Source organism: Panthera uncia, chromosome D4 (assembly GCF_023721935.1).
Source record: "Panthera uncia isolate 11264 chromosome D4, Puncia_PCG_1.0, whole genome shotgun sequence".
In the NCBI taxonomy this organism is placed as follows: Eukaryota; Metazoa; Chordata; class Mammalia; order Carnivora; family Felidae; genus Panthera; species Panthera uncia.
Window position 1 is genome coordinate 72,267,750 of NC_064807.1, and position 26,886 is coordinate 72,294,635.

A 26,886-nucleotide genomic window follows, 5' to 3' on the forward strand; every position below is an offset into this window, starting at 1 on the left:
GCTCGAGCCAGGGCCAGGGCCAGGGCCGGGGCAGCTCACCCTGGCCGAGCTGACAGTGGTGGAGGTGCCGTGGCTGCCTGTGGATGAGCCCGTGTCGCTGTAGGAGACCGTGGAGTAGGTGTCCCCGGCCCCAGGGCCCGGGGGCTGCCGTGCCTTCATGGACTCGATCTCCCGCCTCAGCACCAGGTGGTCGAAGTGGTCCAGGTCTTGGGGGGAGATGGTGCCTCTCACCTCGGACAGGAGCGAGAACTGGGCATGGGGACAAACAGGGCACTCAGCCCAGGTTTCGCCAGCAGATGGGACCTGTCCCCTGCTACCCCCAATGACCTGCGTGCCAACTTGACCACTGGCCTCCCTCCTTAACCCCCTGTGGCTCCCCACTGTCCTAGAAGAAGTCCAAGCACGATACCCTGAAGGCCGGGCCAGCATCATCTGACTCCTGCTTCCCTCTCACCCTGTCCTCGCTGGCATCTTATCAGCAAGCACGCGTGACTGCAGCTCCCTGAACACACTGGGCAGCCCCTGGCTGTCCCTCCCACCCAGAATGCCCTTCCCTTAAGCCTTCCTGCATGCAACTGCTCCCAGTGGATTTAATCACTTCTTCCTTTGTGCAGCTTCTGGGCCCCAGACTTCCTCGAGAGCAGGGTTCTCAAAGCTGGCAGCACAGTACAATCGCCCGGGAGTTGTGGCAAACTCCCATCCACGGATATATGGAGTTAACCAGCCCGGGGGGTGGGGCCCGGGCACTGCTTTTGAAGAGCAATCCAGATGACTCTAAATGTATGCTCAGCATTGACAGCTATTTCACTGGGGCCCCCATCACCGGGGACTTTAACTGACTATGTCCCCAGGGGTCTGTGGGCTGGCTTTCCTGGCTGCCTCGGTCACCAGTCTCTGCCCAGGGCTGTTTCAGCCCGACTCTTTGTGGGTTCTCATTAGAGGGGTGGGGGACGGAGGGAGGCAGGGAGGATGCCGAGCCCTGGAGGACTTTTGCCTTGCCCCTGGAGGGGCTTGGGTCACCTTGGCGTGCGTGTTGAGCAGCTCGAACAGGGCCATGACCAGGGCTTCCACGGAGACACCGCCGCCATGGTACTCCTCCAGGTAGTAGGCCATGGTGGCTCGTTCCTGCTCATTCAGCAGGTGCCGCGCCTGCTCCTCCAGCAGCAGGCGCGTCTGGTTGCCCAGGCTGCTCAGGGTCACCTGGGAGCCAGCCGGGCCCTTGTAAAATCCCAGCTGAAAGACAGGAAGACGGGGGTCTGGGAATTCTGAACTGCTCTGGGGCCAAGTGGCCAGGCCACGCCAGTGACCACAGTGCAGAGGGATGAGGTGGGTCCCTCTGTGGCCTCGGCCTACCCGGTGCACCTGCAGGAGATGTTAGTTACAGGTCCGTTCTCAGACCACGAGGCCGTGCGCAGGTACAAACGGCATTCACGCCTTAGCCCGCACTTTGACATACGTTATCTCATCAGGTCCTGAAACCAATCAGAGTCGAGCAATTTTATTATGGCTCCCAATTTATTCTCCAGGTTTCAGTATCTCCCTTGGTAAACTGGGGATAACAGTAACCTTACTTCCAAAATATGGTGCAGATCTGCACACACTCTCCACCCCCTCCTCGCCACTGCCTCAGGAGTCACTGGGAGGTGTGACTAAGATGCCATTGGGGGGAGGGTGTCCCCGCTCCTCCCCTCTGCCTCCCCCATCACCTATGCAGAGCTGCTGAAATGATCTTGTAATAATAGGAATCGCGTCGTCTTGCTCCCCTGCTTAAGCCTTTCCGTGGTTAGATGCCAAACCTCTTACGGGCCCACAGAGCCCCATGTAATCTGGGGACCCTGCCTGCCGTCACTCTGTTCCCTGCTCCTGTTCACTCGCCACACCCCCTTACACTCTCCTTGCCTCCAACAAGCCACCTTTTTGGCACAGCGGGGCTCTGGCACATGCTGTCCCCTCGTGCTCCTGGACCGGACTTTGTTCTGGCTACTCCTATGTAACATTCAGTTCACAGCCCGGGTATCGTGTCACCGATTCACAGAGTCCTCACTCGCCCCTCTGCCTCTCACCACCTAAATCAGGTGTCCCATCTGTTAGTCTCTCCCACGCTCCCCAGCACCTTGCCTGATGGCACTGAACGTCTTCTGTGATTAGACACGTGTGCAGGATTTTTTTTACGTGTGGGGGTCTCCTTCACTAGGTATACCCTCCTCCATGAGGGCAGGAATTGACCTGTTCTGTTCAGTGCCATTAGCCCTGGTACCTGGAACCTGGTGGTGCTCACAGATGTGTGAGGAATGTAAGGGAGGACAGACGAACGGACAGTCGGCGGGCTGCTCAAATGAAATGAGATAATGCACGTGAGTGGCTCCATGCACCTGCCAGGCCCAGAGCCCCCTACACGGGGGTGTATGAAGAAGCTACAGATAACCAATGACGGAGAGCTCCCTACCTTGTTTGTCCCTTCCGTTGTAAGATCCCCAGGAAACCTATGAGAAAGAGAAACGTGTTCAGCTGCATGGCTGAGCAGTTCTAACAGGCACCAGCAAGGGAAAGGCCAATCTGGAGCGGGGTGAGCAAAAGTGTTGAGAGAACCATGGCCTCCACTCGCTGGGGCTACTCAAGGGCATAGGAACCCCTGGGCAGATGAGCGGCTTCCAGCCCCCTCATCAAGCACGGGGGCAGCATTTCTAAAACCACGTGAGGTGAACTCCTGGCTCAGCAGCCCTACAGGACCAGGCAGGTAACACAAGGACAGGAGACAATAAACAGCAAAAGACCCGTGGCCTCGGGGTCAAGGCCAACCCTAGGGAGGGTGGGTGAGGACAGGGGCCAACTGGAGACCCAGAGATGCAACTCGCAGGTGTAGCTCAGCTCCAGCCCAATTTCATGAAGAAATATGCGCTCAAGCCGCTAGAATTCCTGATTTTAAAGCAGCAGCCAGAAGTCAGGGTTTTTGTTTTTGTTTTTTGATGGGAAACTGGATGCCTTTTTAAATGTTGGCAGCTAAATTAAAAAATTATGATACTGTGCTGGTGAACAGGAAAGGAGACAGGAGAGAAGGAGGGAAGAAGGGGAAGGAGATGCTCTGGGTGCATCTGGCCCGGGAGGCCACCAACCAGTCTGAGACTTCTGATTAGAAACCCAAAGCTGACGCATGAGGCTATCAGCAACTACACAGCCATCGGCAACTGTGGTCACTTTATGACTCCCACGACCCTTTTCCTCGGGTGACTCACAGGGTTCCTCATTCCCAGAGCTGGATGGGGGCAGGGGTTATGCTCCCCACTTTTCAGACGAAGCATCTAAGGGCCCAGGATTAAGTTAAGTGATTTGCCCCAGGGAAATACAGGATAAGAGAGTTGGCTTATGCAGTTCAGCTTTCCATGGGAAACGGGCCAGGAGAGGAGAAGGGATGTGCCCAAGGTCACGCCTTACAAATGCAAAGGACCCTGGGATGGGACCCCAGGCTCTCGGAATCTTTAGGGATCAGGGTGTGCTGAAGGGATGGGAGTGGGCATCACTGGCTTTCGGTCCCGGGGCTCAGAGTGAGCAATGCTGCCAGACCCTGCTGAGTTCGTGGTGGTGTCCCCAATCCGGGAACTGGCAATCCACTTGGTCTCATCCACAGTGGTGCGGGCATGGGGCAGCCTCCCGACGTCCTTCACCGTCAGGATCAGGTGCTGGGATGACTTGAGCAGCCTGACCGCCTCGTCATGCAGGACGTTGAGAAAGCTCCGCCCGTTGACCTCCAGAATCTGGTCCCCAACCTGCCAAGACCACCAAACAACAGAGTAATGCCTGGGCTGCTTATAGACACCGACTCATGCCAGGGGCTTCAGAGCCCCGATCCCGGTTCTCCGCCTGGCCAGCCCGACGAGGAAGTCACGGAGGCCCAGAGAGGTTATGAGGATGCCTGAGGGTCACACAGCAAGTCAATGGCAGAGTCAACTTTCCCATCCTGATCTTGAGCCCATGCTCCTGTCACTAGAAAGGGCTACCTCCCCTCGACCTAGCAATGATTTAGAGAGGTGGATCTACAAGATTCCTGGGGGTCCCCTTATCTAGAAGAAAACAGCCATCCCAGAGGCCTGGTGGGGGATGATACAGGGGGGTAGGACTCGGGGACAGATGTGAAGGCATACTTCCATTACTTCCTTTCTCGCTTCTACAGGGTTGAGATGTTTACCTCAGGCATGAGCACATTTCCTTAAAATACAAACAACAGTTTCATTTACTCACGAAAGAAGCAGTAAGTGAGAAAAGTAGCCTCCCGTTAAAGCAATAACATGTTGCTTGGATTCTTACAAGTAGGCAGTTTTATTTTGTAATGCAAAAACACATTTTTCACATTAGTGAAAGGATTTAAAAAAAAATAAGAGGAAAAAAAGTAGCTGCCCCATAAAAATAAACCTGAGACAGAATTACAAGAGGCTGGAGGGGAAGACGGCTTAGAGTGAGGTGGGGCATCCGACAGACTCCCAGAATGGTCCACACGGAAGGTCGGGTGTTTCTCTTCCCTGCTTCTCCTGGAGGGGGCGCCCAGGGCTGCTCCCCATCAGGGCCTTGAAGGGCAGCCTTCTAACGCCGATCATTCCTGCCTTCTTTTCCTTCTCTCCAGCTTCCCAGCCTGCTTATGGCACAGGACCAACCCCAGAGGGTTTCCCCAGCTTTTTTCAAAGCAGAATTTGGAAAAGGCGAGCCACTTGGGAATTTCGAAGAAAAGGAGGAGAGAAGAAGATGCAATGACGAGGCTGAGGATCAGAACCCTGGTCTTCAGTTTCTTGTCTTTCCTTCAACACCTCGCCTGCAGGTGGGAAGTTTCCAGTACAGAAAGCGGAGGCAAATGCAGTCTTGGCGTCTCCCCTCTGCACCAGCGCGGATGTGCTCTGAGAAGGCCCGCCGCCCCTTTGCCCCCACAAGCCCCTTCAACATATACCTCGCACCTACCAGGCGCCAGGCTCTGTGCGGGGACACCGTGCTGAGCAAGACAGCCCCGCCCCTGCTCTCCTGCTGCTCCAACTCGAGAGCGGGCTCAGTTTGGGGCTGTAATTGGGTTCTCCCATCAGCCTCTCCACACGGTCCCCGGGGCCCGGCGCACAGTGAGATTTCGACAAAAATTCATCCGATGAATGAAAAGTCAGACACCCGTTCCCAGCACCAGGACCATCTCTGCGGCAGCCCAGTGGTGCCCAGAAGAGGACACCAGCCTGGAGCCCCAGGTTCAAGCCACTATTCACCAGATGCTGACTGTGCATCGAGTACCTTGTTCATCCCTTTGTACATTTTTTCCTTATTTAATATCCTCAACATCCTGCAAAGGAGGTATCACTGCTCTTCATGCCACCGGAGAGAAAACGGGGGCTCAGAGAGGTTAAGTAAATAGTTGGCGGTCACAGAGCTAGTGGAAAGGAGGCAGGCAGACCCACGCTGACATGGCCCCAAGGCCCTAGAGCCTTCTCCTACTCAGCTGCTGTCAGGAGCTCTGCCCGGGGACACGCGTCCAAAGCCACCATCCTGCCGTCACTCCCCAGCCCTGCCTGCAGCACCCAGGTCTGAAAACCCGCCCCATCGTCACCTCTGCCTTTACTCCCCCTGGTAACCCTTCAGCAGGTGTCACCCAATCTTCACCTCCCCCCACCCCTGGGGGCCCCCCAACCTGGGTCTCCTTCTCCTCACACCTAGGTTCCTGAGCCAGCACCCCTCCTCCGCGCATTAACTTCTAAACTGGCCTCAGCCCTGGTGCCAGGTTAACTTGCCCTCGACTTTTTGCTCGCACGACATCCTTCTCTGCTCCAAAACCTCAATGACCTACCACGATCCAGGAGGCAGAAGAGCACTAAGGGTTAAGGGTTTCAAAGACATCAGACCCGGGTTCAAATCCTGACTCTGCTACTTCCATGCCCTGTGAGCTCAAGCAAATCCCCCAAAAGCTTCTGTGCCTCGGTTTCCTTGGGTGTAAAAATGGGGTGCTACCCCAGAACTGTCCTCCTCCGCATGCCTACAGCATCAGTGTCGTTTCCCAGTGTCCCCAGAGATACCTCCAATTCTCGGTCTCTTTCCGCATCTTTGGGCTCCCTTGGTGTGAACCCAGGCTCCTGAGAACTTAGGCGGCCCCAGCTGGTCTCCTTGGGAAGAGCCTGAGATGAGACCCAACACCTGGTTCTGGGCTTGGCATACAGCAAGCGCTCAATAAGTGCTTATGCACCAAGGTACAGATTTTGCCACTTCCCACCCTGGCCTCCGCAGCCCCATCCTGGCCTCTGGCTTGGCTTTCTCAGATGCTTAGCAGCAGAGCTTGCAGAAGAACTTCTGCGGGCACTTGGGCCTTGCTGAGGATGGAAGGCGCTTCCAGCACCCTCCGGCCCCCTGCCCCCACCTCGTGACACGGCCCGCCGTGTGTTAGCGCCTCCACCTCGGCCCTCTGCACAGGCCCGCTCGGCCAACCCACCTGCCCCTCCAGCTCTGGGCTGCAGCCCCAGCCTGTACTCTCCCTCTGCTCAAGGGTTCTGGCTCCTTAAGTATCTCTCTCAAGAGCTTTGGCTTTTGTTAAGCTAAAGGAATCAATTTTAATCTTCCTCACACACTTTATTTCCATCCCAGCAGTTTAATTAAAGGAACTAGCATCTGAGAGACCAGATATATCAGGGCATCCTTTTGTGCAAAAGCCTCTCCCTGCAGGTCCCGGGGAGGGGGAGCCGGGGGAAGGACAACTCAATTCCATGAGGTCTACCCAGCCCTCCAGAGAGGCTTGGTGGGGAACATCTCAAACTCTGCATGGGACGTATATACACTAAAATAAGTACTCACTGTGGGGCACCTGGGTGGCTCAGTCGGTTAAGTGTCTGACTTTGGCTTGGGTCATGATCTCACAGTTCATGGGTTCGAGTCCCACGTCGGGCTCTGTGCTGACAGCTCAGAGCCTGGAGCCTGCTTGGGATTCTATGTCTCCCTCTCTCTCTGCCCCTCCCCTGCTCATGCTCTGTCTCGCTCGGTCTCTCAACAATAAATAAATGTTTTTAAAAAAATAAGTACTCGTGGTGTATCTGAAACAAATTTCAACAGGAATCATATATATATATATGTGTGTATATATATATATATATATATATACACACACATATATATATATATATAGTTTTTTTAATGTTTATTTATTTTTGAGAGAGAGAGAGAGAGGACAGAGGGCAAGCAGGGGAGGAGCAGAGAGAGAGGGAGACACAGAATCCAAAGCAGGCTCCACGCTCTGAGCTGTCAGCACCGAGCCCGACTCGGGGCTCGAATTCACGAGCCGTCAGATCATGACCCGAGCTAAAGTCAGACGCTTAACCGACTGAGCCACCCAGGCGCCGGTGGCTTCCAAACTCCAGTTATTCTCCCCGGCGCTGAGCCTGGCACCTGTCATTTATTCAGCCCTGTGAATTACCCCCACACTACTTCCTCCAGCCCCGCCCTAAGATTAACATCCATGAAACCACAAGGTTGCCATGCTAGTCCTATTTTTCCTTCATGCCTGTTAAATAAATATGTCTCTACCAGATTTGTGGGAGGCAGCGTGGGGCTCGTGTGTGACCCATTTGGGGAATAGGTATGAAACAGGAGTCACACTGGGGAAACCCCCCCCATGGGATGGGGGTACGTGAGCCCACCTTTTCCATCTTCTTCCAATCTTCTCCGGTCTTTCTTCTTCTCCCCGGGTCTGTTTCAAAACCGAAGTTCTAGACAGGGCTGGCTTCGGGGGCCCATGCAGCCGCCCACGGCATCTGAGTTGGTCTGAGATAGTCCCGTGTCTCTGTGCCCGCTTCTCACATCCTCTACTTGCTGGAAAGCTTCCCAGGTCCGACAGCCCTGTCAGCACAGGGATCTGCATGCCCACCGTCACTGAGAGTCCACAAGCCACTTCGAACAAATGCAGCACCTCCCTGGCTGCTCAGAGCCACATGGGGCCGCCGGGGTGTAGAGTCCCATCCCCATGGTGCAGCAGGAAGAGGGCCCCGGTTCTGAAGCCTGCTGACGGTGAAACAGGCGCAGTGTGGCCCTGCACTGCTCTTGAGTGCACTGAGTCTCAGTGTTCTCTCTGTAAAATGGGCTCAAAACTACCAGCAAGGCCCAGGAGGCCATGAGAATCCAACCGGACCAGCAGCGTGTGGTGGGCTTTGATCGCCTTTCATTTGCTTCCCTTCCAAACGCAGGGGACAAGTTCAGAGATGTTAAGCCACTTGCTCAGGGTCCCTGGTCACACAGGATGGGAAAAAAGAGCCAGCATTTGAGCCCAGCTTTTTGCAGCTTCTTTGCACCACTGCCACCTTTTTCTCGGCAAGCGTTGGCTCGGTAAATGGCGACGGGAGGGGAGAAACCCATCCTCCCCACTGTCCCAGTCTCGTGCCCATTCGCTGCCCCTTCCCCTTGGGTTGTACGATGTGAAGTGGGAGGTGGCATGTTTAAAGACCTTGATCGGGCTCTTTCCTCCCGAAACTAAGAGTTCTGTGTGTTTATTCATTGCACTGTTACTTTCTCTTACCCGCTGAGGCCAGCCCTGAGTTAGACAACGCAGGTAAACGAGGCAACAAGTAGAGAGGCACTCTTACCCGCTGAGGCGACAAGTAGAGAAGCAAAGACACTATGACTGCCAGGGCCTTCCAAAGGGTCTTCTAGATGGGGAGGCTGAGGCCCAGACCACACGGGGATGTGGCTAGGGCCACAGCGTGAGGCAAAGGCAAAGGCCAGACTCTGAGGCTAACTGACCATGAAAACACCCACACCGCCCAGAGCTCAGCGGGACACGACCCCTGGAGAAGGAGAGACCCATGCAGTGTGACCGAGTGTCTAATACTGTCCAGCCTGCAAGCGGGATGCCGACGGGGAGGGCACGGAAGGACAAACGGATAGAGGCGACTTAATTAGATTTGTCACCACGGCCACCGTGTTTATCACCAGTGATGGAGGGGCAAGGGGCGGGCCACGGATGCCCATTCTCTTCAGGGAGAGGAAAGACTCGTCCATCGTCCACAGCCCATCAAGTGACAGGCTCAGATCTGGGACACTCCGCGAGGACAGGGCACTGGTCTCCCCTGAACTTGACCCATCGCCAGGAAGTGGGAGTTCACTCCCTCTGGGTCTGAGGAAGGCACAGAAACACTCAGGAGGAGGCCCCTGGAGCAACAGAAGGTGGTCAGCAGGCTTGGGAGTGACCCACCTGAGCGGGTGGTGGTCCCCTCTTCGTCCCTAAGAGACCCAAGGGGAATCCGTCTACTGCTCTAAGCCCATCTTCCTTCAAAACACGAACAAGGCCACCTCTCACTAAGTGGGAGGGCTTGTGGCGTGTGGTTAGGGGCACACACACAGGAGCCTGCCCTCTGGGTCTAATCCCAGACTCTGCCGCTTACTGCTTGTGTGACCTGGGGTGATTTCCCCACTCGCTCTGTGCCTCAGTCACCTTCCCTGGAAAATGGGGATAGCATCAGTGCCCACCCTTATAGGTTTCAGGGTTAAATGACTTAATCCAGCCTTTACTGTAGCCCCAGCACCTAAGACAGCATCTGGTACATAGTAGGTGCTGAGTGCACACTTACTGAATGGACACATATAAAGCAGGCAAAACAGCAGCTAGCATCCAGTAAGTGCTCAATAAATGCTAGCTGTGTTTCTGAGAAACCATGCGTGTACCCCTGAAGTGGCTCTCAAATACCTCTGGGACTCTCAAAACCATACCCTCTGTTTTCACCTGCCTCCTCCCTGGGCCCTGCCTTCAGCTTCGAATCACACATTTTGAGCACATCTCCGAGGCACACAGTGTTATCCCCATTTTACAGATGAGGAGACTGAGGCCAGGAAGCGGAATGACCAGGGGCTGGGATTTAGCCTTCGCTCTGCCCGCCTGCAAAGCCCCTGCTCGAGCCAGTCACAACTCCTTTAGGAAAAACCAGACTATCCCTCTGTGTTCAATTCTTCTTCCATGTCTCAACCCCTGAGCTGAGCCCCTGAGCCCAAAGCATGGGCTTTTCGGCATGCACACAGTAGGTGCTCTATTCCTGCCTGGTGAAGGGACTGAAAACAGAGGAGCTAGAAGAACTGGTGGCAGGATGGCAAAGGCTCTGAGCTCAACCCCCTCCGCCCCCCAGCAGGGGGAGTCAGGACAGAAACCTGCTAACAACTGGATCTGGGAGTCCGTCCCCCCAGCACACATGCCCCGTTGCCAGCCGCCGGGCAAGGACCCTGATGGAAGCAGTTTTAGGGTGATCTTTGCCTCCTTCCCGAAGCCTTTATTGAAATGGCTTTTGCAGCTTCCAGTGGGGACCCCGCTGACTGTAGCATTACCACAAGGAAGACTCAAATCCCACTGAAGGATTTTATTGCAATTATGAGTCTTTAATAGTCTTCTGTGCCAGGCATGAAACTTTAACAGGTTTTTGTAGGGGGTATTTTTTGGTACAAGTGAGCAATGCAGTTTTAATGAGACAACATTAGTTTTTCCCAACAGTTCAGAAGTCAGTAAACCTTGTCCAAATTAAAAGAAAGAAAGAAAGAAAGAAAGAAAGAAAGAAAGAAAGAAAGAAAAAGGTCAAGGTAAATGCTCAGAAAGCTCCTGGAGCAAGCTGGGGGCACGGGCTGGGCCTGGGCGAGCACGTCACACAAGCCTCTGGTTTAGCACTCTCACGAGGCAGGACCCAACCAGAAATACCACGGATGGAACCAGCAAAGCCGTTGCATGCTGACTTCTGGAAGGTCCCTCCTCCTTCCGGTTCCTTCTTCCGACGTAGCTCAGTTGTTGTGGGTACTTGCTTATTCTATTAGGGACCTGGGCAGCCCTCAAGGACGGTCTGCTCTAACGCCCACACCGCCAATGGAAAAGCTGAAACCGGAAAGGATAAAGCACTTCCCCAAGGCTGTACTCCGCATCAAAGTCAGAGTCTAGGTGGAGAAACCAATCCAGAGCTCCTTCCAGAGGAGAGTCTGACATCCAAGGAAACCTATCAGGGCAGTTACAAAGGTCAAACCCAGGGGGAGTAACAGGTATCCACCCCACCACCCACAACTGAGCTCTAAGCTTACGCAGCACCGCCCCAGGCATGGAATGGAATATCCTGTTTTATAGAGGAGGGTGGTGAGGTTCAGAGAGGTGAAGTCACTTGTCCAAGGACACCCAGCAAGTTGTACAGCACGATCTGAACCTAGACCAGCTGCTATTCTGAGCCCCAGACTTGTATTTGCCCATTTAACATCAGGTTGACTTAAAGGCACTTGCGACCAGCACTGTCCAAAAGAACTTTCTGCAATAATGGCAATATTCTCCATCGGTACTGTCTAATACAGTAGGCACTTATTTAAAATTAAATGGATTTGGGGCGCCTGGGTGGCGCAGTCGGTTAAGCGTCCGACTTCAGCCAGGTCACGATCTCGCGGTCCGTGAGTTCGAGCCCCGCGTCAGGCTCTGGGCTGATGGCTCGGAGCCTGGAGCCTGTTTCCGATGATTCTGTGTCTCCCTCTCTCTCTGCCCCTCGCCCGTTCATGCTCTGTCTCTCTCTGTCCCAAAAATAAATAAAAAACGTTGAAAAAAAAAAATTAAAAAAAAAAAATTAAATGGATTAAATTTACATAAAATTAAAAATGCATTCCCCTAGTCACACCAGCTTCATTTCCACACGGCTCCCATCCCCGTGCTCAATCCCCAAACCTCCAAAAAGCCGTCCCCTTCCCCTCCGAAACAGTCTCTAATCCATTCACTCCCGTCCGTCTCCACTAAGGCACCCAGGTTCTGGCCAACAGGGACCCCCGCCTGGACCACTGTCATGGCTCCGAACCTGCCTCCCTGCTTCCACAATCAACATCCTCTCCCACACGCTCCTCTGACGGGTAATTTTATGTGTCAGCCTGACTGGGCTAACAGATGCCCACAGAGCCGGAAAGTCATCATCTCTGGGTGTGGCTGTGAGGGTTTCAGGAAGAGATGAGCACCTGAAGTGACAGACTGAGTAATGAAGTCTGCCCTCAGCAAGGTGCATGGCAGAGACCAATGTGGAGGGGAACAAGAAGGCAGAGGAAGGGTGAATCTACTCACCCTGCTTGAGCTGAGACACCCAGCTTCTCCTGCCCCTGGCAGGCAGTGTGGCTGATTCTCAGACCTGAGGACTCAGACCGAGGTTTATATCACCAGCCCCCGATTTTGGGGCCTTCACACTCAGACTTACATAATCGGCTCCCCTTGTCCAGGCCTTTGGACTTGGACCGAATTATACCACCAGCTTTCCTGGGTCTCCAGATTGCAGATGGCAGATGGTGGGACTTCCCTGTCTCCATAATCACATGGGTCAACTCCTGTAATAAATTTCATCTCAATTTACTTCTCTTAATCTGTCTTTCTATCTCTCTGTCTCCTATTGGTTCCGTTTCTTTGGAAAACCCTAACTAATATACCTCCTTATGTGGCAAAGGGGTCAATTTAAACTGCAAATCTGGTCTTGTCATACTTTCCTTAAAACATCCCACTGACTACTAAGCTCCCTTACCTACCCTGAGAGGGGGGTCTTACTTTGCTAATCCATCTCACGCTTCTCTCCCCCAGGCATTTTCCAATCCACCCACACTTGTTACGTCTCAGTTCTATGAACGGATGGAGCCTCTGGCCACCCCAGGGCCTTTGCACATGCTGTTTCTCTGCCCAAAGTTTCCCCCGACCCCATTCCTTACTTAGATGACTCCTAGTCAACCTTCAGGTGTCAGTCAAGAGCCTTCTCTGACCACCCTCCCCCCCCAAGGCAGGTACACCTGGTCCCCACCCAGAGCACCAGGCAGCATGCCCTACAGCACTCACCACGGGTGAGATCATGCTGAGCTGTAAGCACTGAGTTCAGGGCCAGTGTGCCTGGCATGGTATTGTGAGAGGCACCCAACAAATAGATGCCTGACAGACTCAGCAAGCCAGTGAATAAACAGTTCAATGAACGATGAACAAGCATACACACAAGCAAGCAGTCCCCTGCCCCTTCTGGTGCCTGTAGACAGGCAGGTGACATTTTCCGTTTATATAAAGGTTTAGTTTGACAAGGCCAGGGCATGTAGGGAGCTGGGAGCTAGCAGTCCAGCTCTGTATGCCGCGGCAGGGAAAGAATATCCGCCACCCCCACTTTTTTTCAATCAAATGGAAGGCAAAGAGGTAAGAACACAAATCACAACTTTGTTTCAGCTGGAATTACACCCTGGAAAACGGCACACACTTATTCAGTCCCTCATTTTGGGAGACAGAACATGGGGCGGGGAGTAGAGAAGAGACGTCACGGGCCCAGGGCCTCCCAGGACCCAGCCCTATCACCTGCTTCGCGTTGCTGTGGGCCTTCAAGAATCTGAGTTCTCCAGTTCAAACCCACACCCTTACACACAGAAGCAGTAACCAGCCAGAAGATGTCACAGCAGGGGAAGCCCCATTTATTGTAGCAACAGAAGACAGGAAGTACTTGAGGATAAACTTAACAAGAAGTGTGAGACAACTAGGCAATGAGAGCTTTAAACACTCCAAATCAACTTGACAAAGAGAAAGAAACTCCCCTGTTCCTGGAAATGAATCAGCATCCTTAAGATGCCCTTTCTCGCTCCACTGAAAATTTAACATTCTCCCAGTGAAAACACCAACAAGCTATTGTTAGGTAAGCTGATATAACAGCTCATGTGAGGGGCGCCTGGGTGGCTCAGTCGGTTGAGCCTCCGACTTCGGTGCAGGTCATGATCTCGCGGTTGACGTGTTCGAGCCCCACGTCGGGCTCTGTGCTGATGGTTCAGAGCCTGGAGCCTGCTTCAGATTCTGTGTCTCCCTCTCTCTCTGCCCCTCCCCCGCTCACGCTCTGTCTCTCTCTCTCTCAAAAATAAACATTAAAATTTTTTTTTTTTTAAAGTTCACGTGAAAGAAAAACCGGCACATGTAATTAAGTCTGAAAAGGCTACATACTGTACATTTCAACTCTGTGACAGTCTAGAAGAGGCAAAGTATGGAGACAGAAAAGAGATCAGCATTGCTGCGGGCCGGGGAAGGAGGGAGGGATGATAAGTAAATCACAGGTGGTTTTTTAGGGCAGTGACCCTCTGCCGTCTGATACTGTAACATGTGCGTACGTGACATCCCACATTTATCGTTAAAACACCCAAAATCTGTACGACACCAGAAGTGAACCCTAAAGTAAACTATGAATTTAAATAGCAAATAACAAGAGTAACAAAGGCATCACTCCTGGCTCATCATTGCAGTAAGTGTGCCACACCTAAGACGTTAACAATCGGGGAAACAGAGTACGGAAAGGATGGGGAGGAAGATATATGGCAACTCTGTACTGTTTTGCTCCATCATCCTACGGCTCTCTCAGGGCGCCTGGGTGGCTCCATTGGTTTAGCATCCGACTCTTGGTTTTGGCTCAGGTCACGATCTTGCGGTCTCGTGAATTCAAGCCCGGGGTCTGGCTCTGTGCTGACAGCACGGAGCCTGCTTGGGATGCTCTCTCTCTCTCTCTCTCTCTCTCTCTCTCTCTGCCCTTCCCCCACTCACGCGGTCTCTGTCTCTCTCAATATAAATAAATAAACTTGAAAAAAATAAAATGGCTCTGAGAAGGACTCTAGTAACTTTTTATTTTGCATTAAAAAAATCAAAATGCAAAAATGGCTGGAAAACTCTGATACGGAAGAGCTATGGGAGGATGTACCAGATACTAATGTCTGCTCTAAGCCTCTGTAATTCGAATGGTGGGGCACAGACTCATGAGTAGAAGAACAGGCAGGAAAACAGCCTAGAAATAGGCCCACAGACACATGGGGGTGGATTATATGATAAAAGTGACGTTGCAAATCTCTGTGGCAAAGCTGTGCTTTTAATACATAGTACAGGGACAAGAATGTCACCATTGGAAAAGAGATAATATGGATCCATATCTTATACCCTACACAAGAATAAATGCCAAACAGATCAGAGATCCGAAGGGGAAAATGTACTTACGAGTATTAGAAGAAAAAATGGGTACAATCCTCTGTATCTTGGGCCTAAGGAAAAGTTTTCTAAAAAGAACTCAGATTTAATAAAAGAAAGGATTGATTATTAAGCCAAATGATAAAAAAAAAAAAAGGAACTTTCACACTGAAAAAAAAACTCGATAAGCAAAGTCAAAAGAAAATGACAACCAGGGAGGAAGAAACATTTGTAACACAGATCACAGACAAAGGGCTGATTACTATAATATATAAAGAATTCTTAAATTTTAGGGGAAAAAAAGATGCAAAATTCTGATAGCAAAAGGACAGTAAAAAACATGAACAAGGTAAAAAAAAAGCCATTAAAAATGGTCCTTACTCACATGAAAAAAGAAGATGTTTAAGGTCACTTATAAAGAAAATCGCAAGATAAAGCTACATCAAGATACTGTTTCTCACCTGTCAGATTGGAGACAGTTACAAACTGCACAATACCCGTCAGGACAATACCTGTCAGTGAGCGGTGGGGAAGCAGGCACGTGGGAATGCTGGTAGAGCAGAACTTACAGGTGGGCCTGGGTACTCCTCGACAAACTATATACTATGTATTTACCACCTGACCCAGAAATCCCACTTCTAGAAATGTGCCTGAAAGGTACACTGCCAAAATTCTTGAATGGAGCACCCGGGGGGCTCAGTTGGTTAAGCGGCCGGCTTCAGTTCAGGTCATGATCTCGTGGCCCGTGAGTTCGAGCCCCGTGTCGGGCTCTGTGCTGACAGCTCAGAGGCAGCAGCCTGCTTTAGATTCTGTGTCTCCCTCTCTCTGCCCCTCCCCCACTCCCACTGGGTCTCTCTCTCTCTCCAAAATAAATGAAAACATTAAAAAAATTCAAAAGAAAATACATATGCGCAGTTATTCTTGCAACACTGTAACTGTAACATACAGAAAAGATAGCCTAGATGTTCATATAGAGGGGAGTGCCTGAATGAGGCACGGTGCAGCCACACGGTTGGGGGGCCATGCACCTGTGAAAAAGAATGACAAAGATTTCTGGGTGCTCACATGCTGGGATTGCCAGGATACTCAATTTTGAAAAAATCAAGGGCAAAAGAAGATCTATGGCGCCCTACCTATCCAATAAGAAAGAAGAAAGTATACAAGTATCTGCTTGTTACTTGCACAAAGAATCAGGAACAGAACACAATCTGGTTTATTTAGTGACCTCCAAGGAGGGGGTGGGCACCTGGAGGGGGGGAGGGGAAGAGGGGGAGAAGTGATACACTGAGTACACCTTTTGGGGAATAGTTTTGATGTTTCAGTTATTCAAAATGTAAAATTAAATCAATACAGATGGGGAAATCCCTCCTGAATTCAGGAGAAACCAATAAATCTGTTTCAAACGGATAACAGAACCAAGCTAAAGAAGAAAAAGAAATAATGCAAGTAACATCATCCTTTGCCTATAAACCCTCTGTTTAAAGACAAAAGGAACTGCAAAAATTGCAGAAACTCAGCTTAGGAGGTTTGCTTTGCCCAGAGGTATGCATGTGGCAATTCTAAAATCACCTCTGTGTCTTGTAAGATTGGGCAAATGAGTGAACACAGAACCATGCGGACGGGAACCAAGCACCTCCTGAGGGCCAGCACCTGCGGGTGTTGGGGGATACGGTACGTACTGTGTTAGTTTCCCATACAAACTATAGGTGAAAAAATTACCACAAACCGGTGGCTTAAAAGAACACAAACTTATTATCCTACAGTTCTGCAGGTCAGAAGTCTGACACGGATCTCACTGGGCTAAGATCAAGATGGCAGCAGGCTGTGTTCCTCTAGGACACAATCCCTTTCCTTGCCTTTTCCAGCTTCTAGAAGCCACCCACATTCCTTGGCTGGTGGCCCATTCCTCCATCACCAGAACCAGCCTCTTCCAGCCAAGTCCTTCTCCCATGGCCATCTCTCTGATCCTCTCTTCTGATTTCCTTCCCAGCTTTTACGAACACTTGTGATTCCACTGGACCCACTTGGATAATCCAGGATCAGTTCCCCATCTATCTGAGCAACCTTCATTCCATCTGCAATCTTAATTCCCCTTTATCGTATTATCTAACACAGTCACAGGTTCTGGGGATGTAGACACATCCCCAGATGGGGGGGGAGGGAGACACCCCCGGGGCCCTCTATTCTGCCTACTACGTGGGCGGCACTCAAAACACAGTAGGCACTCAGCCAAATAGAGCTGAACACTGAACAGCCCATCTGGGTGAGGAAGGGCTAAAGGGACACCCGGCACTTTGCCAGCTGGGGCCACCTTGGTTCAAACTTGCTAAGAAATGTTTGGCAAAATGGTGCAAAAACCCTTGCAGCTTTACTTCTAGGAATGAACCCCAAGAAAGTCATCACAACTGATGAGGGAAACAAGGGCAAGAGAAATGTAGCTTGAAGTAAATCTTACAGCATGCAGCCCTCTGTCAGACACCTGAAACACACAGAGCGTGACCCTCCTCAAGCAGCTCATGGCTGCCTTACTTCCTTAATGTTTTTGTTTTATTAAAGACTAAAAGTAACCTTATCTTAACAGCAGCTAGCCCCTCAAGGTCCTGAAAGCCTTGCTTTCAAATTCCTTAGAGACTTAACGCTCTCCCTAACTCCCGCTAACTTTAAAGTATATAATCAGTCACCCCTCACAGCCCCCGTGCAGCTCTTTCTGCCCACAGGTCCTGTCCCCATGCTTTAATAAATCACCTTTTTGCACCAACGATGTCTCAAGAATACTTGCTGAGCCGTTTGCTCAAGAACCCCATCAACAACTACACAAAACAAAAGAATTACCCCCCCCCAAATAATAATAATTATTTGGACTCCCTTCTAAATGTCTAGGAATTGATCAAATACAATATGGTATATCCATACAGTGATAGTATAAAACCATAAAGAATAATATTGTAGAGTAGTTTTAGTTTTCTCCAGCTAAACTTTTTATTTATTTATTTTTAATTTTTTTTTTTTTAACATTTATTTATTTTTGAGACAGAGAGAGACAGAGCATGAACAGGGGAGGGTCAGAGAGAGAGGGAGACACAGAATCCGAAACAGGCTCCAGGCTCCGAGCTGTCAGCACAGAGCCCCATGCGGGGCTCGAATTCACGGACCGCGAGATCATGACCCGAGCCGAAGTCGGCCGCCCAACTGACGGAGCCACCCAGGCGCCCCCCCCCTTCTCTGTCCCTTTAATACAGCTGAGGACCGCCAAGAGATGGCGATGTTTACATCCTATCTTAACACCTGAATTCCAAATTCAAAAGTAAAGTATGTTCACTGGAGAAGATGTAGAAAATCCTGCACTTAAGTATAAACTAGTGTGACGATTTTTCTGTCTGCCCTTCCCAGGTGTCCTGCTCACATGCATAATAGTAGTTCAATAAAATTGGCATTTATTTACTCTGCCCCGCCCTCCATGACCAGGTAGCATTAAGATTCTTCTGTGTCCAGAGGACCTTTGCAGAATAGTAAGGTATAGAGTGTTTACGTGATCTCATTTTTTTTTTTTTTTTTAAATAAGGGAAACCTATTCATCGGTACTTAGTTACACATGTGGAGAGAAGGCCTGGGAAGAGGCCCAACACCTTGTTACTGGTGATTACTTTCCAGTCATAGCCTGAGGGCCTGAGATGGGTTTTTAAGGGTACGGGGCTTTAGGAGCACGATTTATACAGTTTGTATATACCTCCCCCCCTTTTTAAAGTTTCACTGTTTTCTACTGTGAGTGAATGTTTGTTTTGTAATTTTTTAAAAGTTTAGCTGGAGGGGTGCCTGGGTGGCTTGATCGGTTAAACGTCCGACTTCGGCTCTGGTCATGATCTCACGGCCTGTGAGTTCAAGCCCCGCGTCGGGCTCTGTGCTGACAGTTCAGAGCCTGGAGCCTGTTTCAGATTCTGTGTCTCCCTCTCTCTCTGCCCCTCCCCTGTTCATGCTCTGTCTCTCTCTGTCTCAAAAATAAATAAACGTTAAAAAAAAAATTAAAAAAAAAAAAATAAAGGGACAGAGAAGGAATATGCCCAAATGTTCATAGGAGTTGTCTCTGAGGAGTGACGTCCAGGCTATTTTACTATTTTTTCCCAACACGTTGTGCTCCTTAAACACGAGCAGTGTTCTGTGTCACTTACGTCTCAATACAAATGTATTTCCCCTTTTATTTGGGAAATGATCAAAGAAAACATACTATGAAAGGCCAAACTCCTAAGGTTTTCGGACTAATTAGAGAAATTATATTTCCAAAGGATAAAACCTGATGGCATTATTTAACTAGACCGTATTCAGAAATTAAAAACAAGTTCTTGATATTCCAGAATCATTCTTAGATTAGATAACAGAGGCAATTTTCATTTCAAGCTCTTTATTCACTTTCTGCTGCTTTTGAGATTATATGTGGAGATCATATTGTTGAGGGGGAAAAGAAAAACAATCCTCGAAGGAAATGTAAAAATTGGGGGGTGGGGCATGGCTTAACGTCTCCCTCAATGTTTCGGGGTCTGGGGAAGAGTGGGCGGGAACCTTGGCAACTGTGCTGTGCCACCCTGGAGAAGAACCTTCTTTATACCACCCGGCCAAACCAGCGTGTCTCTTAATAATTTGGGGTGAATCATTCCCGTCCCCCCACTGAGCTCAGCAGCCTGCTGGCACGCACAGGCTTGGAGGCAGTTTAAGCCTTTCTGGAAAAATCCTCTGAGGTTCCTCTCATTCGTTGCTCCTTTTAAAACCTGACTTCAATTGGAAACAACTAAACAACTGACTTCAGGGGAATGGTTGGGGAAATTATAATTCAGCCACAGGATGGGATATTATCATGTAGCTATTACAAACTGCATTTCTGGGAAGTTTCTAATTGCAGGAGGGACATGCAGGTTTCAAAGTGTGGGATGCACATCAGAACACGCCGTATAATACTGATCGTGTAGAAATGTACAGAGAAAGGCACGAAGGGAAGCTACATCGAGATGCAAACAGGCGGAGACAAGCCGAGTGTCCACCAACCAGAGCTGGATGGATAAATGCGCTATGGCCGCACATCAGGGTAGTGTTCAGTCATAAAAGGCATTTACTGATGTGTGCTACGTGGTGCTAAGAGAAAGGTCACGTCTTTATGATTCACGGACATAAAATGTCCCAAACAGGCAAATCTACAGGGTCAGAAATGTGGAATGGCTGCTTAATGGGTATAGGATTTTTTTTTTTTTTGAGGGGGATGATGAAAATGTTCCGGAATTAGAGGTGATGGTTGTACCACCCTGTGAATATACTAAAGACCATTGCTTCGGACATTTTAAAAAGGGGTGGTTTTTTTTATGGTATGTGAATTATATTTAAAGAAATAAAAAATGCTAATAATGGCTGTCTTTAGGAGGAAGGACATCTGGTTCTACCTTCTGCATCTGTTTGTGTGCGTGTTATGTGCTGAATCTGTTACTTCTGTAGCGGGGGGCGGGGGGTAGGGAAGGAAACTAAAAAAACAACAAGTTCCCCAAAGGATTTGGGGTAATCACTCCACCACACAGCCCCACCTGGGTCTCAGGACACCCAACCTTCTGAAAGCTCAGGCCTTCTTCTGTCTGCCTGGCAGCAAAGAGCTCCTTGACTTTGGATTTAATATACTCAATCCAGGTGCTACCTCTAGGTTTGTTGGGCCAACTGCTGAGGTCTGAGAAAAGATGCTGGAGCCTTATCCCATGGCCCCCTCGCCCCGCCTCTCCTTTCTCTCCATCCCTCCTTACCCCCAGCACGCCTGTGCCCCTAACTGCCCACCATCCCAGGTCTCTGTGCCTTGTTCCTGCTCATCTCTCCCTGAAGATCCCTTCCTTCACTTGTCTGCCTGGCTTCGTGTCCCAGTCACCACCCTGACCACGCTGCACTCTCCACAAGGTTAGAAAGCATGGGCTTTGCCTTTCTGCGTGCATGTCAGGGGTTTGCACATGCACTCAGCAAGTCATTGCTGACCGACTGAATGCCCAGTAAGACACAGCGAGAGAAGAAGTGTCCTCTCTGCAGCCACACCTGGCTCTCTGTCCTGGCCTGACAGCTCCCTCCCAGGGTCCCAGTGCAGGTTGGTAACTGTATGGACTCAGTTCCCAGCCTGCCTGGGTTCAAGTCCTGGCTCCACCACTTCCTGGTTGTGTGACCTTGGGCAAGTCATTTAACCTCTCTGAGCCTCATATCTGTGAGCAGGGATAAGAACCCTTATTATAAGATTGCAGTGAGGGTGAAAGGAGCTCATACATGCAAAGTGCCCACAACAGGGCATGAGGTGTGCTGTTCTAGAGCTGGGTAGTATCAGTGTTAACAGTATATGGCTACTTTGCTATTTACTCCTCCTCCTTCTTCCTTAGCCTGTCGGCAATTTGAGAGCAGGCGCTCTGTATCCCTGTACTCCATGTGTCGGCCATGGACCCACACAACCTAGGAATGGAGCGTGTGAGAAGTGCGGCATCTCAGGCTCCACCCCAAGTCGGCTGAGGCAGACTGCAGTCCCCCAAACGACCACAGCAAGATCCACATCTCATGTGCTCTCTCAGAACCTCGACGCTCCCGATCAGAAGGCTGGCTTGGATGGTACCCCCAAAAGATGCACCCAAGGCCCTAGCCCCCAGTACCTGTGAACACGTCACCTTGTTTGGAAACAGGGCCTCTGCAGATGTCATTAAGTTAAGGGTCTCAAGATGAGACATTCTTGGATTTGGGGTGTGCTCTGAATCCAATCACCGGTACCCTTAGAAGAGGAAGCAGAGGGACGGTGGAGACTCAGAGACCTCCAGGAAGATCATGTGATGTGTGAAGCTGGAGACAGAGCCGGGCGGGGGAGGGGGAGTGCAACAACAAACCAAGGGTGCCGGGACACCCCCCCCCCCCCACCTTCAGAAGCTGCAAAAGGCTAAGGAGGTTTTCCCCAGAGCCTTGGGAGGGGGCACGACTCTGCTGACACACCACGATTTGCAACTTCTGGCCTCCAGAACTGCCAGAGGATACATTTATGTTGCTTAAAGGCACCAAGCTTATGATGGTTTATTAGAGTGGTCCTAAGAAACCAATCAGGAGTAACTCCTCTCCCTGTGAACTTGCATGGGCTTGTGCCCACTGTGAACAACAGAGCCCAGCTGAGCGCTGCTTGATGCCTTCTGAGGTTGGGGCACAAAAAGAACACAGCTCGACCTGCCTCTCTCCCAGTGACCTGTGACTCTAGACAAACCTTCTAAGCCCCTATCGCTTGGAGGAAGAAACCCAAATTAGCTCTGTGGAAAGGCGGCATGGAGAGGCCCTTGCAGAGAAGAACAGGGACCCCAGCCAGCAGCCAATACCAACCTCCAGACGCAAAAGGAAAAGAGCCTCCTAATGGCTCCAGTGTCCAGACTTTGAGCATTCTGGCTGTGGCCTGAGACATCCTGGAGCCAAGAAGACCCTCCCTGCCGTGCCCTGGCTACTTTCTGGCCCTCAGTGAGGGTGGGCAGGACTGTGGTGACAGCGTGGTTATGCAGCCTTGATAACTGCCACACGAGCTGAATCATATTCTGCACTCGACAAAGACTGATGATTCGTGTGCACGGTCAAGGGTCCAAGGCACTGCCCAGTACGGTTACCAACCTCTCTCAAAGCCTTCCACCTGTACCCTATCCCCCAGCTGGGGCCGAGGAAATGCTCACTGATAATTACGTCCCTTAGGAGATGAGAGAACACGCTCGTCAGATCCAGCAAACTATGCACGTTCTCAAGGTGCAGGCATTGAACTTGGCATGGCATGTGGAAGCCAGAAGGGCCACTGACGACCACCCACCCCCCCCACCCCTGCCAGCAGCTGCCAGTCAGCAATGCCAGGCCCTTCTCTCAGCCACTTGGGAATGAGGGATTAGGAGACCTGCAGCCAGCCCTCACTGGCTGTCTCCCTCCGGTGGACAGGACAGTCCAGGGGGGCCCTGGGCACTTGAATGAACGCTCTCACCTTATCCTGTGACCAGGGCAAGCCACAGCTGGGCTCCGGCCCTAATAGGTCTCCCTGCGGAAACTAAGTGTTTCTCTCTTTGAGAGCAGCCTGCCTGGGAGCAATTATTGCCCTGGCAGGGGCCCCTTTAAAGGCCAGGCAATTTATTAACCACCCATTCAGAGGCCAGGTCACAAACCCAGCTAAGAGGGTATCCTAAGGAAGGCTGGAGAATGCGGCAGAACCAGGGGGGAGAGGCTGAGACAGTCACCTGGTATGTGCTGGCTTTCTTGAGGAAGCAATCACCTTCTGGCTCCTTGCGGGGGAAGATGTTCATGAGCCCAGACTCATCAGCTGCCGGAGACTTTCAGATGCCATTACACCCGGGTCTCACCCACCAGCACCCACACTTGTGTGGCTAGTGAAAATCACCCACACAATTAGAGCTTCCGTTTTGGGGGTGCTTATCATGTGCCAGGCACTGGGCTTTACACGCATTACCTCACTGCATCCTGAGAATACCATACCTGGGGCACAGGTGCTGGTGGTATTATTACATATATATATTTATATTTATTTACTGAAAGAAAGGGAGCGAGAGAGTGAGACAGTGCTCATGCATGCAAGCCTGGAATTGACAGGAAGCACACTGTCCCCTCTGCAGTCCTTGGGAAGGGAAGCAAGATACCAACTTTGAGGTTCGCAGTTCGTGGACCCCTGTCCAGGATCGAGGGGCAGCCACTGTGCTTCAGGGAGAGGCAGCCCCAAGGAAAGCTCTGGAAGGGCAGCAGAGCCAGACCTTTGTAAGTGGGGGCTCAGCAATCACATAGAAGTTCTTATCCTACTGCTTGCCGAAGGAGCCAGGGGACTTTCGAGTCCCCAAAGTAATCAGGGGCTGCTCTGCCACCATCCCTCCCGAGCGGGCCCTGGGGGGCCAAGGCTGGCACACCAGTGAGGAATTGGAAAGAATACCGGAGTTGTTCCATCATGGACAGGCAGCACCAGATGGGTCCTTCACCTGGGAGCCAGGCCACAGTGGACGCTGCATGAGTGGGGGTCAGAGGAGAGACAGCCAGGCGCCCGACCATGGCCAGCCCCTTCTTGGTACGTGACCCCGGGGCAAATCACTCCCACTCTCTGAGCCTCACTCTTCCCGTCCACACACAGGACGAATGTGGGGCTAGACTGAAAACCAGAAATCTTTTTTTTTTTGGTAATCTTTATTTATTTTTGAGACAGAGACAGAGTGTGAGCGGGAGAAGAACAGAGACAGAGGGAGACACAGAATCCAAAGCAGGCTCCAGGCTCTGAGCTGTCAGCACAAAGCCCGACGCGGGGCTCGAACTCACAAACGGCGAGATCACGACCTGAGCTGAAGTGGGACGCTTAACCAACGGAGCCACCCAGGCACCCCAACCAGAAATCATTTTTTTAAATTTTTTTTTTTTTTTAACGTTTATTTATTTTTGAGACAGAGAGAGACAGAGCATGAATGGGGGAGGGTCAGAGAGAGGGAGACACAGAATCTGAAACAGGCTCCGGGCTCTGAGCTGTCAGCACAGGCGCCTGATGCGGGGCTCGAACTCACGGACCGCGAGATCGTGACCTGAGCCGAAGTCGGCGCTCAACCGACTGAGCCACCCAGGCGCCCCCAGAAATCATTTTTAAAGCCAGCGTGTTTTGTATACTTTTATCTGTGTTAAGTGCTTTACAGAGATTCTCTGGCTATGCGCTCATGACGTTCCTAGAGGTATTATCCCAGCCTTACTAATGACGGAACCGAGTCCCGTGACACAGAGTGACACAGCCAGTAACTCTGATTTCAAAGTGCCTGCATCTAACCACCACGGGACAGCGCCCAGTAATGATGTCATACTGCCTGGCACACAGTGGGTATGGTAGTTATTTGCTATCTGCTATTATTAATTTCCCCCCCCCAATAACACCTTCTTGCTAAAGCATGCCTTTACTCATAAATTCTTACATAAATAATCTTAAAAGTTGAGCCAGGCCCATGCCCTCATGTGGGTGGGGACAGCAAGCATCCAACCATCCGGGCCCCGGGTCCCCCTTCCTGACCCACAGCAGACCCCGCTCAACAGCCCTCAGCTCCGCTAAGTATTCTTTCTTGTGGGTTGCCACCACAAGGGTACCAAAGTTTCCGCAGCCAGCCTCATGAAATGGCACTGACGTGCAGGACGTGATCACTTGCTGTCCTTGGGAGTGGAAAGAGCTGTCAGCAGATCAGTGACAGAGAATCTGGAGGCAGAGAAACAGAGACAAAGCCCTTCCCGACACAAAATCAAAGCCGCATTAGCAATGGCGGGCCTTCGGCTGTGCTCAGCCGTGCGGCCGGCGACAGTGCAGAGGTGAGGCCCTGCGTCTGAATCACCGATTCCCTGCCAAGCAAGAACGGGCTCTGGGGCGGGTCGCTTAATCTCACTGAGCCTCAGGGCTCCTTCGTGCGGAAAACGGGGATGGTGACTGCCGATCAGCACCTCCTCGTGGGGCGGTGGCGAGGACAGCACAGCACGATTCAGAAAGCACCCAGACGGGACCGGGTCCACCGTGAGTGGTCAACAGGCGATTTCTTTCGTGCGGTTGTTATTATGCACACTGCAGGAATATCGCTCTGTCCTGTGCTCCTCCCCCAGTTTGCCTGAGAACCACTCGGAGGGGAAGGAAGGGTGGCAAAGGGGCTTCTATGACTAAGTGCCAGTCCTGCCTGAGTTCGAATACCAGCCCTTCCAATTACTAGCTGTGTGACCTTAGGCAGGCTACTTAACCTCTCTGGGCCTCAGTTGTCCATCTCTAAAATGAGGGTGATATTAGTGTCCCCTCACAGGGTTGCTGGGGGGACTAGATGACTCAGTGCGGGCACAGCACTCACTGTGCATCCTGGTTGGCACAGGGGGCACTCTCCAATTGCTGGTGATTACCATTATGATTACTGTGAAGTAGAAATAGCTAGAAGACTGCTCTGCCCTAAGTTACTTCCTTCTATCATTATTGAGCCCTATTATTATTACTACTATTCTCATGTTGCTGTACCTTCTGCCATTTTCACCAGGCTTTATTATTTTTTTTAAGTTTATTTATTTTGTGGGTGGGGGAGAGAGAGAAAGAGAGAGAGAGAGAGAGAGAGAGAGAGGCAGAGAGGCAGAGAGAGGGCGAAAGAGAGAATCCCAAGCCAGCTCTGAGCTCAATCTCATGACACAAGGCTCAGTCTCATGAACGCTGAGATCATGACCTGAGCTGAGATCAAGAGTTGGACGCTTAACGGACGGGGCCACCCAGGCGCCCCTCCCCGTGTTTTTACTTAAACATCTTCAGAAGAGCCAGAAGACTCCTCCAGGTTCCAAGTCCAAAAGCACAGTGTGCAGAAACAATGGGGAGGTGTCCCCAATCTGCTAGCAGTGGAGAACACAGGCAGGAGCAGGGAGGCTCCGTGCCCGGCTGCCATCACACTAATTCAGGGTTGAAAGGTCAAGTGGCTAATAACAGGCGAGATCCTGGAGCCAATCCCCACCCCAGCGCTACCGCTTTCTTGCTGTGTGACCTTGAGCCAGCGACTACCTCTCTGAGCCTCCGTGTGCTTATCTTTCCATGAAGGAGGATACACACGGCCTGTAGTTGCTGCAGGGACTGTTTGGGGATTCGTTAAGGTGGAACATAAAAGTCACTGAGCGGGGTGCCGGGCCTAGAATGATCCCTTGGTGGGGGTTTGCTGTCAGTGTTTCTCTCACCAACACTCACCTGGGGCACCAGGAGTCCTCGCCGCCGCTGTCTCTCGCTCCCACCGGCCCCTTCAACACAGTCTCCACGCAGAGCACGTGGAGGACCCAAATCAGGTCCTGTGTCACACACACCTCGCTGTGTCCCCCGGAATGCCAGCACCTGGCACCCACCCAAATGTCCACGGTGCTCCCACAGCAGCAGGACAGACCCGTGGGGGCCTGGGGTGTGGCGGGGAGGGACGTGG

General features: G+C 51.3%; 1 protein-coding gene across 1 annotated transcript in view; it reads right to left on the reverse strand.

The window, feature by feature from the left end:
* WHRN (whirlin) overlaps positions 1–26,886 on the reverse strand; it is a 94,845-nt gene that overhangs the window by 18,014 nt on the left and 49,945 nt on the right. The window contains exons 4-7 of the mRNA XM_049637213.1: positions 3,562–3,764; positions 2,447–2,483; positions 1,021–1,233; positions 40–249 (exon numbers count right to left, since the gene is read on the reverse strand). Coding sequence (XP_049493170.1) covers positions 40–249; positions 1,021–1,233; positions 2,447–2,483; positions 3,562–3,764 — 663 coding nt within the window. The remainder of the gene's footprint in view (positions 1–39; positions 250–1,020; positions 1,234–2,446; positions 2,484–3,561; positions 3,765–26,886) is intronic.